Raw genomic sequence first — 14839 nt, forward strand, 5'->3', positions numbered from 1 at the left:
TATTTGTCTCTATTAGGTGAATCATACAAAAAGGAGCCTCAAAGTGCTAGAAAGAGCTAAGAAGAGAAGTATTCCAAGTATCCAAGTGCCCAAGTCCAAGAGAAGTTGAAGAAGTGCGACGAAAAGAAGCAAAACGCTCAAAATCAATAGACGGGCCAAAGACCGAGATTAAATCATTCAAATTAAGGATTTCTCATCACCATCTTTGAGAGAATTTAAAGATAAAAAGAATGCAAAAATAATGAGGTCATTCCGAGTTCTTACGAAGAAGTTACGACAAAAACGAATTTTTATCTTTTTTTTGCTCAGTAATAATGAATTTTATTAAAACCAAAAATATTCAAAATTACAACACAAAGCCCATTATTAGACTTAGCAGAACTGGGATTTTTTAACCAGACTTACAATGAATTATTGAAATCTAAAATATGAAAAAAAGGAATTTCTAATTTTGTAAGCAAAGGAGGTTTCCTTGCGTACAACAAATATTCTCCCTTATTGAGGTTCGCTCCCTTTTATGCTAATGAATCAGCAGAGAAGTTGATTTCTCTGAAGCTGTAAATGAACTCCCATTGAAGTTTAGCACATATGTTGTTCCATCTAGTGATAGCAAACCAAGGAAGATTTCCTGATATGAATGTTGCAATGGTTGCTTTTGAATCTGATCTAAAGCATACATTAAGTAAGCCTTTAGAAATTGCCCACTCACATACACATAAGACTGTCATTACTTCTGCAAGAAAATTTGTTGCAATGTCCATACCTCCTGAGGCATCTACTAGTACTTCTCCATTCCAGTCTCTCCATATAAATCCAAAACCAGCTTGACCAGGATTTCCTTTTGATGCTCCATCACCGCAAAATAGGATTTGATTCTCTTTTGGGAGGGAGAAGAAGATTTCTTTAACCTGAAATTTTTTGACTTTCCTGCAACTGAGATTGAAGAACTTAATAACTTCCAGGTCATAGATAGAGTTCCACATTGTTCGCTTCATTCTGCAGTCACTGTCATGGGTAAATTTCACTATTCTTCTTTTCACCAATTCTTGATCTGCTGAAGCATTTTCATACACCACTTTGTTTCTTAAGAACCATATTTCCTTCATTGTGATGAAAGCTGCATTTCTCCAAATTTTCTTCACTACAGGACTCTTTAAATGTGCATAGTTTAGAATATCCTCCAGAGATTTTGGATTGAGAAAGTTAAAAATCCCTCCCAGCCACTTCCAAATAATCTCACTAAAGTTACAGAACCAAAGAATGTGTTCTAAATTCTCTTCATCTTGCTTGCAGAAGGGGCATCTAGATGCTAGATGGAATTTCCTTCTTTTCATGTTATCATCCGATAGAACTACTTTCCTTATTAGTTTCCATACATTACTGGAGATGCTGGGAAGTATACTGTTAGAGCATAGCTCGGTCGACCTCGCATGCGTTGCTATCTCAAGCATGTTTGTCAATGTTAGTGATCAAAACTATAAGTCTTGATTTCTATCCTACATAACTAAGTCTCGGACTAGGATATAAAAGTGTAGTTGAGCTCAAGGACTTCATGGCGATTCATCATACAACGACGAAGATCTATACAAGGAACCGTGGAACTTCATCAACAAAAAGGTATGTGGAGACTTGAACTTATCTATCACTCAAAAGTCTATCTATTCTATCTCCTATTTCTTATGAGAAAAGTCGTATGCTATATAGACTAGATTATACACATTTGACATTTCGAGCTGAGCATTCATTGCTTATATTTTATCTCGAAATCGTGTGTTGGTAAAGCGTTTCGCTTTGATCAAGTTTATCTTCACCTAGTGACGAAAGTCATGAAAAGTTTCAATCACTTTGAATTGCTCTGACGTGAATCGGTCTGTGAATAACAGATACATAGCGTCCTCTGAGAATGTCTCAATGATTGAAATGAGAGTTTAGATTACATAACCATGTATTCCTTGAACCGAAGTTTTCGAACTTTGTTGATCAAGAGAAATCGGGAGGATTGTGGAATTGGCTTGCCAAGTCCGCGAACTGTCGGAAGTTCTCGACTGAGAATTTCTGCTGGATTTTCCAAAACTCGTTTGTGTGTTAAGTCCGCGAACTCAGTCTGCGAACCCAGTCCGCGAACTGGCGGAAGTTCTCTTACCGAGAATTTCTGCTGAGTCTGGAAAACTCAACCGATTAACTTAAGTCCGCGAACTTGTTTGTGAACTTAAAAGGTTGTGATCTAAAGATGTGCTCTGAACATGAAACATTAAATTACTAAGGAATGCTTTATGCAAACCGTGGCTATAATGTTCATGAGCCGATTCAATTGAATCGAATCATCTTTGTTTCAATTGTATCTTGTGTAGTTACATAAGATCTCATAGCAATTGAACAACTCCTTAACTAGTTCATTTGAGTCAATTGAACTAGTTATGGTGAAGAATAACAAGGTTCATATGAAATGCTCATATGGTTAACCTTTTTGGGTTATTACGTTGAACCAACATACACGTACACGTTTGGGCATGGTTTTCACAAACCCAGTAAACGTCTACCCAAGTGTGTGTGACAAGCTAACTTTTCGATCTAACGGTTGAGAAATATTAGCTTTAATCTAAATCAGGTTTTCATCTAACGGTGAATAAGGATTGCTTTGTACCCAAGGCAAAACCCTGATTTGAAGGCTATATAAAGGAGACATCTAGCATTGTGCAAAAATAATCCCCACACGTCTGTGTGCTACTAGTGCGCCCGCTAGAGTCGTTCTCCATTAACCTTTGATTTTCTTCTCTGAAATCAGGTTAACAACTTAAAGACTTCATTGGGATTGTGAAGCCAGACCGATACTACTTTATCGTAGTTGTGTGATCTGATCTTGCATTTTCTATCGTACGAGTACAATCGATTGATTGTCTTGAGATCGTGAGAGTTCTCCGATAGGAAAGATAAAGAAGTCACAAATATCTTCGTCTCACTGTTTGTGATTCCTCGACAAACTGCCTGTGTAGTCAGGAAGGATTGTAGAGAGGTGATTGATTAATCTAGGTTGTTCTTCGGGAATATAAGATCCGATTATCAATTGGTTCCTATTCACCTTGATTTTATATCTTAAGACGGAACAAAACCTAGGGTTTATCTGTGGGAGACAAATTTATCCTTTGATAGACTTTTCTGTGTGAGACAGATCTGTTTATTATCAAGTCTGTGATTTTGGGTTGCAACAACTCTTGGTTATGGGTGGGATCAGCTAAGGGAATCAAGTGCGTAGTATCCTGCTGGGATCAGAGGCGTAGGAGTACAACTGTACCTTGAATTAGTGGGAGACTGATTTGGGTTCAACTATAGTCCAGTCTGAAGTTAGCTTGGAGTAGGCTAGTGTCTGTAGCGGCTTAATACAGTGTGTATTCAATCTGGACTAAGTCCCGGGGTTTTTCTGCATTTGCGGTTTCCTCGTTAACAAAATTTCTGGTGTTTGTGTGATTTCTTTTCCGCATTATATTTTATATAATTGAAATAATACAGGTTGTGGTTCGTGATCATCAATTGGAAATCCAACCTTTGGTTGTTGATTGATTTTGATTGATCCTTGGACATTGGTCTTTGGTACCGTCCAAGTATTCCTTATATTTGATAAAGACTCGCTACTATTTTTAGCTTGAGTAAAAATCAAATCCAGAGAGAGATATTAACTCCTTGAGATACTTTTATCTAGATTGAGTCTGACTGTCTAGTTGATTCTCTAGCAAAGTATTTCGGAGTTAGTCCATACAGATTGCTAAGTGAAATATTGGGTGGTGTTGTTAGACCCCCGCTTTTTCAATTGGTATCAGAGCAGGCAAACACGTTTAAGACCTAACAAGTCCGTGTTTGTAGCGATCTGACTCTATGGACAGAGGTGCTATCTCTACTAACGTACCACCAGTCTTCGATGGATCCAATTACTTATGGTGGAAAATTTATATGCGAGCTTTTCTTCAATCGCGTGATTTTCAATCATGGGTATATGTGGTGAATGGTTATGATGCGCCCGTTGTTGCAGCTGGAGACGGAATTGTTCCCAAGAATATTGGTGAATATAATGCTGCCGAGATTCTTGCTGCAAAGCAGAATTCTGAAGGGTTAAATGCTATCATACATGCCATTGCCCCAAGTCTTCAACACCATGTGTCTAATTACACTAGGTATAAAGATGCTTGGGATATCTTAGAAACCGTATTTGAAGGAAACTCCAGTGAAAAGGAAGATAGGCTTCAAAACCTTAATTCCGATTGGGAGAACCTTCGTATAGCAGATGAAGAAACATTTGATGAGTTTAATCATAAAGTGTCTGAAATTATTAACGCATCCTTTGCATTGGGTAAGACTATTCCTGAAAAGGACATTGTGATGAAAATTCTCAGATCGCTGCCATCTAGATACGAGTCTAAGAAGCATGCCATCGTTGAGGGGAATAACCTCAATAATATTTCCAGAAACACCTTGGTCGGGAAGCTAAAGATCTTTGACCATGAGCATACATCCAAAGTCGGTAAGGATGTTGCCTTTAAAGCACAGAAGAACACTAAATTACTTGCCAAAGTTAAAGGTGTTCATGTCTCTGAGGATGATCAGTCTGAGAATGATTTTTCATATGAAGACCTTGATAAGTCGGTCTCCTTGATCACAAGACAGTTTAGGGATCTTTTGTTGAAGAGAAGTAAACGGTTTTCAAGAGACAGACCTAGGTCATCAGACAAACCTCACGGTCGCGTACCTCCTAAAAACAGGGATGCTGACGAGGCTGATGACGAGGACATGCCTCAGTGCTTTAAATGTAAGGGTTTTGGCCTGCTAACGAATGCCCAAATCGTAGAAAATACACTGGGAACAAAGGTCTAGCTGTAACACTTGATGCAATGTCTGAAACCTATGATTCCGATGAAGATAGGAAATCAAGTGTAGGGCTCCTTGGTGAAAACATCGATTTTGATACTTGTAGCAATACATATATCAACCTCAATGGGTTCGGATAAGAAGGAAACCCAATCAAGCTGGAAGATTCTCTAACTGGAAACCCTGTCAGGATCTACTGTATGTCTAGCTGCTTGCACATCTCAGATGCCTGAATACTATCCAAGTTTGACGTGCTCGTTTTGTTCGATGAAGGGACACGAACTATCAAGGTGTTACAAGTACAAGCACCAAATAAGGCACGCCATCAAACTTCAACGAAGAGCAGATCGATTAGAAAGGAAGCTGAAACTTGCTCAGAAGACCGCCGAGGTATGTAGGATCTTATCTTCGTCTAAGAAGTTGGTTTTCAGGGATAGAGTAAGACCATTTGAAAAGAAAGTATGGTCGAATCGTTTTGATAGACTGAATTATGAAGATTCCTCCATTGAGGAAAAAGATGGACAAATCGTTGTTCATCGCAACACAAATTGATTGTGTTGTTGGGAAAATCTTGTCTCATGTGCCTGATCGAAAAGAGACAAGATTGAGTGTTGATTCAGGCTTTAGTAAATTTTTTCCTTCTTTTCTTTGATTTTTTATTTTCTGTCTATCAAATAAAATAAAGGGTTATTATCGACAATTCTACTCTATATAGGGTTTTAGAGTTGGGCGTATACGAACCTGTCAATAGGTTTCGAACCCTACATTCCTTTTTCCTTTTTGACATCTTATATAAGATTGATTGTTGAGTTAAGAGATTCAATCACACAAAATCCAGTTGTTTATAACTGTTCTCAAAGCACCATGTCAGATGGAAAGGATGTCAATATGATTGTTAAATCTTCAATCAAGGAAAAAGAAAAATCTCATGTTTCTAAGTCCCTGAAAAGAAAAAGAAGGAATACAAGAAATCCCAGGGTTGTTCCTTCTAAATCTCAGAAGTTTTCCGATGTTCTTGATGAGTTGAAGGAAGTAAGAAAGGAGATTCGTGAAATAAAGGCTTTTGTGTCAAAGTCCTTAGAAATTTAGAGAGCCCTGATACGACATAATCAGCCAAGACAGTTCGTTGATATAAACTCCTATCTTCGTGAACCGTATGTTCCAATGGCTGTTGACAACAAGGAGTTCGGGAATGATGCTGAATTTCTCAAAGGCATTGTCGCCTAGGATGTCTTCTTTTTGGATTAGTTGGAAGAATAACTAGTGCTTTGAATAGCGATGATTGTGACTACACATAGCTATTTTTGTTTTCATCTTCTTATGTTTATTTTTTAGGTTTATTGGTATTAAATTCTAAAAATATTTGGAGGATGATGTTTATTGCAGTATTTTAATGGTTTGTGATATTGCAATATTTTTATGGGATATGTATTGTTTGCATCCGTGAACTTGAAGATCCCATATTGCAGTCAAAAGTAAAGTCGTTTATGAATCGGTATTCGTATTGATGAAAGGACGAATGGACGTTTGACATATACAAAAGTTATGCTTATGCAGTCATGTATTTGATGGAAAATAGGATGATATCTTTTGTTTGACAAGGATAAAGTCTATTATATCATTACGATGGAAAATAGAATAGATCCTTGTATGTTATCCACGGTATTGATCTTCATTGATCCATCTTGTTATGTCTTACCGTGAAGGCTCCATTGAGTGTCTTATGTTGATCACGATACAACTAAGTCGATTATTCTTATTGGCTTGTTGGTTGTTCCATAAGATGCTATATGTCGAGCATTAGGAACTAAATTAATCAACCCGTTTGGTTATTTAGTTTGTACTCCATAAGTTTTCTTTCTTATGTCGAGTACATGTACGGTTAAGGTTGTCATATTCTATGATGAACTTAGTCGGGGTTCCATAAATTCCCTTACGTTGAGCCCAAAATAATTAAATTGATTACTTCGGTGATTAGTTTGGTTATTTTTATTCCAATTAGATTAATTATAGGTTCTCTTGTGATTAATCTAGTTGAGTTTTCATATATTCCACAAATTCTTGTGTTGAGTATATGAATGGCTATACTAATCATGTTCTATTGGTTAATGTAGTCGTCTATTCCGTAAGGTTTTCCTTATGTTGAGTATGTGAATGATTGAGTTAGTCATCTCCATATTATTACCTTAGTCGTAGCTCCGTAAGTTTACTTATGTTGAGCACTTTCAATTAAATTGATCACTTTTGTGGTTTGATTTAGTTGCGTTTTCAATTGAATTAATCATGGGTTTACTTGTGATTAATTTGGTTGAGCTTTGGATATAGAAAATCATTCCTATGATTTTTGGTGTCCAATTAAAAAATCCTTATTTTCTTTCGAAATTAAGGTCGCTCTTGTTGTTCTTTCGGGAATGACATCAAATGGGGGAGAGTTCTTTTGAACTTGTGCTTAATGGTAATATCTTGCGGGGTGTGCGGCTGTGGAATTTTATAAGAGTTATCTTGTATCTTAAAACTCCTTGATGAATGCATTTAGCTTCGGCTTTATGATTGCATCTAAATTAAGTTGGTATGTATTTTTCTTTTAGTCTATGAAATGTCTCTTGTGGAAATTTCATTATGATCCCGTTCTTGTACCTTTGCCAATTTTATTGACAAAAAGGGGGAGAAATAATGTAGTTCACACTACAAATACATATGGTTTTCGGATCATTGTGTAAGGGGGAGTGCTTTCCATGATCGAGATGGAGTATTGACTAAGGGGGAGTGATACATATCACCGTAGTATTATTGTTAAAGTCATGATACAATTGGACTTTGATATTACATAATAATACTATGACACTGTATAATAATAATCGAGAATCTCGATTTCTCTTATTGTTATAGCTACGGATCTTCAACAACGGTGATGCTAAATTTACAACCTTTGGGATCATTTAAGTACTTGGAAGGACGAAGATTCAGGGAACGTTGAAGATTAGACTATGAAATAGGAGCCACTAAATTTTATCTTTTTTGTATTTCATATGTATTAATAGTTTTGTCACTAAAATTGACAAAGGGGGAGATTGTTAGAGCATAGCTCGGTCGACCTCGCATGCGTTGCTATCTCAAGCATGTTTGTCAATGGTAGTGATCAAAACTATAAGTCTTGATTTATAACCTACATAGCTAAGTCTCGGACTAGGATAGAAAAGTGTAGTTGAGATCAAGGACTTCATGGAGATTCATCATACAACGACGAAGATCTATACAAGGAACCGTGGAACTTCATCAACAAAAAAGTATGTGGAGACTTGAACTTATCTATCACTCAAAAGTCTATCTATTCTATCTCCTACTTCTTATGAGACAAAAGTCGTATGTTATATAGACTAGATCATACACATTTGACATTTCGAGCTGAGCATTCATTGCTTATCTTTTATCTCGAAATCGTGTGTTGGTAAAGCGTTTCGCTTTGATCAAGTTTATCTTCACCTGGTGACGAAAGTCATGAAAAGTTTCAATCACTTTGAATTGCTCTGACGTGATCGGTCTGTAAATAACGGCTAGCGTCCTCTGAGAATGTCTCAATGATTGAAATGAGATTTTAGATTACATAACCATGTATTCCTTGAACCAAAGTTTTCGAACTTTGTTGATCAAGAGAAATCGGGAGGATTGTGGAATTGGCTTGCCAAGTCCGCGAACCCAGTCCGCAAACTCAGTCCGCGAACAGTCGGAAGTTCTCGACCGAGAATTTCTACTGGATTTTCCAAAACTCGTTTGTGTGCTAAGTCCGCGAACTCAGTCCGGGAACCCAGTTCGCGAACTGGCGGAAGTTCTCTTTCCGAGAATTTTTGTTGAGTTTGGATAGCTCAACCGATTAACTTAAGTCCGCGAACTTGTTTGTGAACTTAAGAGGTTATGATCTAAAGATGTGTTCTGAACATGAAACAATAAATTACTAAGGAATGCTTTATGCAAACCGTGGCTATAATGTTCATGAGCCGATTCAATTGAATCGAATCATCTTTGTTTCAATTGTGTCTTGTGTAGTTACATAAGATCTCATAGAAATTGAACAACTCCTTAACTAGTTCATTTGAGTCAATTGAACTAGTTATGGTGAAGAAGAACAAGGTTGATATGAAATGCTCATATGGTTAACCTTTTTGGGTTACCATGTTGAACCAACATACACATACACGTTTGGGCATGGTTTTCACAAACCCAATAAACGTTTACCCAAGTGTGTGTGACAAGCTAAGTTTTAGATCTAACGGTTGAGAAATATTAGCTCGAATCTAAATCAGGTTTTCATCTGACGGTGAATAAGGATTGCTTTGTACCTAAGGCAAAACCCTGATTTGAAGGATATATAAAGGAGACATCTAGCAATGTGCAAAACTAATCCCCACACGTCTTTGTTCTACTAGTGCGCCCGCTAGAGTCGATCTCCATTAACCTTTGATTTTCTTCTCTAAAATCAGGTTAACGACTTAAAGACTTCATTGAGATTGTGAAGCCAGACCGATACTACTTTATCGTAGTTGTGTGATCTGATCTTGCATTTTCTATCGTACGAGTACAATCGATTGATTGGCTTGAGATCGTGAGAGTTCTCCGATAGGAAATATAAAGAAGTCACAAACATCTTCGTCTCACTGTTTGTGATTCCTCGACAAACCGCCTGTGTAGTCAGGAAGGATTGTAGAGAGGTGATTGATTAATCTAGGCTTTTCTTCGGGAATATAAGACCGGATTATCAATTGGTTCCTGTTCACCTTGATTTTATATCTTAAGACGGAACAAAACCAAGGGTTTATCTGTGGGAGACAGATTTATCCTTTGATAGACTTTTTTGTGTGAGACAGGTCTGTTTATTATCAAGTCTGTGATTTTGGGTTGCAGCAACTCTTGGTTGTGGTTGAGATCAGCTAAGGGAATCAAGTGCGTAGTATCCTGGTGGGATCAGAGGCGTAGGAGTACAACTGTACCTTGAATTAGTGGGAGACTGATTGGAGTTCAACTACAGTCTAGTCCGAAGTTAGCTTGGAGTAGGCTAGTGTCTGTAGCGGCTTAATACAATGTGTATTCAATCTGGACTAGGTACCGGGGTTTTCTGCATTTGCGATTTCTTCGTTAACAAAATTTATGGTGTCTGTGTTATTTCTTTTCCGCATTATATTTTATATAATTTAAATAATATAGGTTGTGCGTTCGTGGTCATCAATTGGAAATCCAACCTTTGGTTATTGATTGATATTGATTGATCCTTGGACAATGGTCTTTGGTACCGTCCAAGTATTCCTTGTATTTGATAAAGACTCTCTATTGTTTTTAGCTTGAGTAAAAATAAAATCAAGAGAGAGATATTAACTCCTTGAGATACTTTTATCTAGATCGAGTCTGACTGTCTAGTTGATTCTCTATCAAAGTATTTCGGAGTTAGTCCATACAGATTGCTAAGCGAAATATTAGGTGGTGTTGTTAGACCCCCGCTTTTTCATATACTATTATGCCAAACATGTTTTGTCCACTGTAATGTTGGATATTTTTTCCTTATTAGTTCAATTGCAGAAGCAACATAAAATTTACCTGTAGAAGTTCCACACCAGATCCTCCTATCTCCCTTGTTATCCACCACTGGAAGTTCATTTGCTCCAAAGAAACTAGAGAATTCTTGAGGAATTGTGCATTCACCATTGTGCAGGAAATCTGCAACTTTTAATTTTGGTTGATTCAACATCACCACATTTACTGGAAATAGTTCACATAGAGGCTTTTCTTTTACCCAAGCATCCTTCCACACTGAGATGTTTTTACCATCTCCAATTAGCCATCTTGATTGATTATTTACTTCAGAGAGGACCCATTTAATTCCAGGACAAATGGATGATTTTTTGTAATATGAAATCCATTCTCCTTCCTTGTTCTGATATTTAGCTCTAAAGAATTTGGTCCATTCTTCTTCTCCATTTTGGATTTTCCAGCATAATTTCATAAGTAAAGATTTATTGAGAACCCGCAGCCTTTTAATACCCAAACCACCTTCAGATAGAGGAGAGCAAACTTTGTCCCATTTTAATGTGATCATTTTTCTTACATTTGAATCTCCAGACCAAAGGAAATTATTTATGATTTTTTCACATTCTTGTAAGACTTTTGCAGGCCATTTATAGACTGACATACTATAAATAGGAATACTGCTTATAACAAATTTCACCAGGTTAATTCTTTCTTGAAAGGATAATAAGTGTTGAATCCATCCAGCTAACTTGTCTTGAAGATACTCCACAATCCCCCACACTTGAGAAGTTTTAACCACTCTTGGATTTAGGATAATGCAAAGGTATTTGTCAGGAAATGATGATAAAGCCACATTGCACTCTTCAGCTAGTTGTAATTTTCTTGAATTGCTTGTTCCTCCAACAAAACATTTACTCTTTGAAGCACTGACAATTTGGCCTGAAGCTTGTTGGTAGTCTTCAAGAGTTTTCATCAATATTCTAAGATTCGTTTTGTCTCCATTGCAAAACAAGAAAATATCATGAGCAAAAAATATATTGCAAAACGAGTTTTTATCGAATACTGAATACAAGCAAGTATGCAAACGGATTTAACTGAAATTTCAAGTATGCAAACGGGTATGCATGCTTATTTCTCTGGATTTTATTACAAAATTAAGTATGCAAATGGGTACGCAAACTTGTGAAGGCCAAAAGTCCCGAACTTTGTTTAGGGTCTTTAATTACTACTTTTTAGGGTCGCGTTCCTTAACCGACTATGATACTTGGAGGCTAAGCATTGTAAACCTATATATATAGGTATTAGGCCTTCCAGAGAAGATAAAAGATCTCATATCACAAGCTAGGGTTTATTCAACATCAAAACCTAGGGTTTATCCCTTTAGGGGGGGAACCACCATTATTCATCTTCTTTGTAATATGAGTAGCTAAATCCTTTGTTGATTAAGGATGAATTCAATGTTCTAAGCGTGAAGCTTTATTAGTAATACAAATCTATTTGAATTTTTTATCATCATCGTTTGTTTTCACTTTATTTTGGGTTTATGATTGATTCTTAGATTGGTTTGGGTGCGCAACTAGATTAGTTTATTGATCATTCTATTGCTAGTAGAGAGTTGAGCGATCCGTAATTGTCGTGCATCTCCTACACAAGTAGAGAACATGAGACCTTGTAGAGGGATTTCGTAAAGCAACCGTGTGTGGAAATAATACCAGTAAGTGAACCGAGCATATTGAGTTTAACTGCTGGAGTCAAACCTAAATTCACAAACCCTAAAGCATTCGATCGAGTTACATCTTGTAAGTGTACCTCAAGGCGGCTCAGTTGGATAGAATTCGGTGACTAAGCGTACTTGTTATCCGGTGATACAAGGAGTTTTGGGGATATCTAAGCATACTTGTTATTCTACGGTTGGTGATGACTGGTTCTAACAAAAGATAAATAAGTATTTTATTCCTGTAAACGTTCGGTAACGGCGAAGGATTCCTTCATCATCTCTTTTATTTATTATCGTCTTTATATTTATCTTACAAACAATTCCCCTTTGTTATTTACTTTATCTTACTAATACAAATAACCTATCAATTACACAACTCTCAGTGGGAACGTACCTTACTATCGCTATATTACCAGTTAATTAGTGAAAAACATTTTTATTAATTTGTTACATTAACGACAGACATTAGACCGCTAAAGATTGAGTCTAGACCGCTACTTCTAATGAAAACCGTAAAAAAAAAAATTAAACTTGAAACAACTTCAAAAAAAAAACTATGAAACAAACAATTAAACTTAAACAACCTCAAAATAAAACTATGAAACAAACAATTAAACTTAAATAACCTCAAAATAAAACTATGAAACAAACAATTAAACTTAAACAACTAAACTTGACAACACTACTCAATTCGTACTCCATCTCTTCAAAACCCATCCCACATATTCGCTTTTAGATCTTCCCTTAACCTGTTATACAAAGTTTTGTTCTCAATATGACTAGTCATTTGCGCATAATTCCTTCCAGGTAATCCTCTTGCTGGTTGAATCTCATGCCTTAAATCTTCATCTTCATGGTTAGTCTGATTCTTATTATGACAGGTTTGCTGAATTACCATGTTATGCATAATAATGCAATTCAGCATAGTCTTATGCATTTCACGAGCACTTAAACCACGATAAGGCCAAAAAATGATGGCGAACTTCCGCTTCAGAATTCCAAAAGCCCGTTCCACATCCTTTCTCAGTTCCATTTGTCTACTATTGAAATACGAGTATGAACGACCTATTTCACCAGTAGTTGGATGACGGTAACATTGAACTAAAGTTGACCATTTTGGATAAATTCCATCTGCAAGATAATAACCATGGGTGTAGTGATTCCCGTTGATAGCGAAATTTACCCGAGGACTAATTCCGTACTTTAAATCCTCAAACAAAGGCGATTTGTGTAAAACATTGATATCGTTCTGAGATCCTGGGAGACCGAAAAAGCGTGCCATACCCAACAATCATAAGAAGCAGCAGCCTCAAGGATAACCGTTGGTTTTACGTAGTGACCCTTATACTGACCGTCTCAATAGGTAGAGCATCCGGTCCATACCCAATGCATGTAGTCAAGACTACCCAGTATTCCTGGAAATCCCCTTTCCTAATTTTGCTTTAATATTTATCTAACATCCGCGTTAGTTGGTTTTCGTAAATAGGTTGGACGAAAATGATTAATCGTTGCTTCGAAAAACAACGAAAAATATTTGTATGTGTTTGTTTTGCCTATATGAAGGTACTCATCATTAAAATATGGAGGTCTGCCGTATCCTAGAATCCTTAAGGACGAAGTAATCTTTTGTTCATGGCTATGACCTTTAATATTCAGTGCATCATACTGATAATTAAATTGAGGTTCTACCGGACAAAGCTCACCAATAATCTTTAGCACCAAATGTCGGGGCATGCAGAATCGGCCTTGGAAATTTTCATCAGAAAACACACGGCCGGAAGAAAATAATCGTGCATCAGGTTCTCGTGCCATTCATCCCGACCCCGGTACGTATATCTTTTTGTGAATACTTCTCTTGGCTATGGATCTCTAGGTATATGCCCCGATGAACATAGCTGCAGCAAATTGTTGGTTAGTTCTCTATCTTTATCTGACTCATCATCAATTTGTTGCAACGCCTGAGCGAATATTCGTTGTTGTTCTTCAAATCGATCCATATGAATACACACCTCTTCGTCAGAAGAATCCATTGATTTGAAACTAAAAATTAAACAGAGGATTAAAGGTACAAAAGAGTAGGATGATAGAGTAATGAAACAATGAATTGTTGAGGTGTGATCAAATTGAATTGAAAGGGGTGAATTTATAGGAAAATGTGGGGAGAAGTAGTCGTTATTTCGTTAACTAATAAGCGACAAATTCTACACCGACCGGTTTTATAAAGTCCGCTAGTGGTGCAGTTTCTACCGCTCGGTTGAGACTCGACCGCTTAACTTATTTCGCATAGTGGCGCGACCAGTTTGCCAGGCAGCTTGGCATGGAAAATAGGTGAATTAGTCACCCCCCATAGGAACCGACCTTAGAAAATCACGATCTAATAACAGAAATTGTTTGAGATTCTGAAGAAGAACCTAACAAGAAATTTTAGAAGTCTCTAAAATTCTTTATATTTTTTTATATTTTTTATTTTTTGATAAACAAGGAACCTTTTCATTAATGGGATTTCAAGGTTACAATGAGTTTAAGATCGAAAATAAGAGAATACAAAGTGACAAGAACATACTGTAAGAATACAATACCGAGAAATCCGACAAGAAAAAGAGAAGGATTACCGGAGTAAGACAAATACAAGTATGAATAAGATCCGATTAAATCGGAAGAAGGATGGTTTTTCTCAGAATTAAATTCCAACCATTTAGTTTGTTTTTCTTCTTTAGAAAGAAATGCTCCCAAAGTAGGAGCGATTTG

General features: G+C 36.8%; 2 protein-coding genes across 2 annotated transcripts; both read right to left on the bottom strand.

Annotated features, from left to right (window-relative positions):
* Positions 1 to 515: 515 nt before the first annotated feature.
* LOC113295247 lies at positions 516 to 1334 on the bottom strand. The gene has a single exon (XM_026543600.1). The coding sequence runs from the start codon at positions 1332 to 1334 to the stop codon at positions 516 to 518; it is 819 nt and encodes a 272-aa protein (XP_026399385.1).
* Positions 1335 to 12797: 11463 nt separating this feature from the next.
* On the bottom strand, positions 12798 to 13373 carry LOC113295248. Its single transcript, XM_026543601.1, has one exon. It carries the CDS (start codon positions 13371 to 13373, stop codon positions 12798 to 12800), a length of 576 nt encoding a protein of 191 aa, XP_026399386.1.
* Between the last annotated feature and the right edge of the window lie 1466 nt (positions 13374 to 14839).

The sequence above is a fragment of the Papaver somniferum genome, chromosome 7 (assembly GCF_003573695.1).
Source record: "Papaver somniferum cultivar HN1 chromosome 7, ASM357369v1, whole genome shotgun sequence".
In the NCBI taxonomy this organism is placed as follows: Eukaryota; Viridiplantae; Streptophyta; class Magnoliopsida; order Ranunculales; family Papaveraceae; genus Papaver; species Papaver somniferum.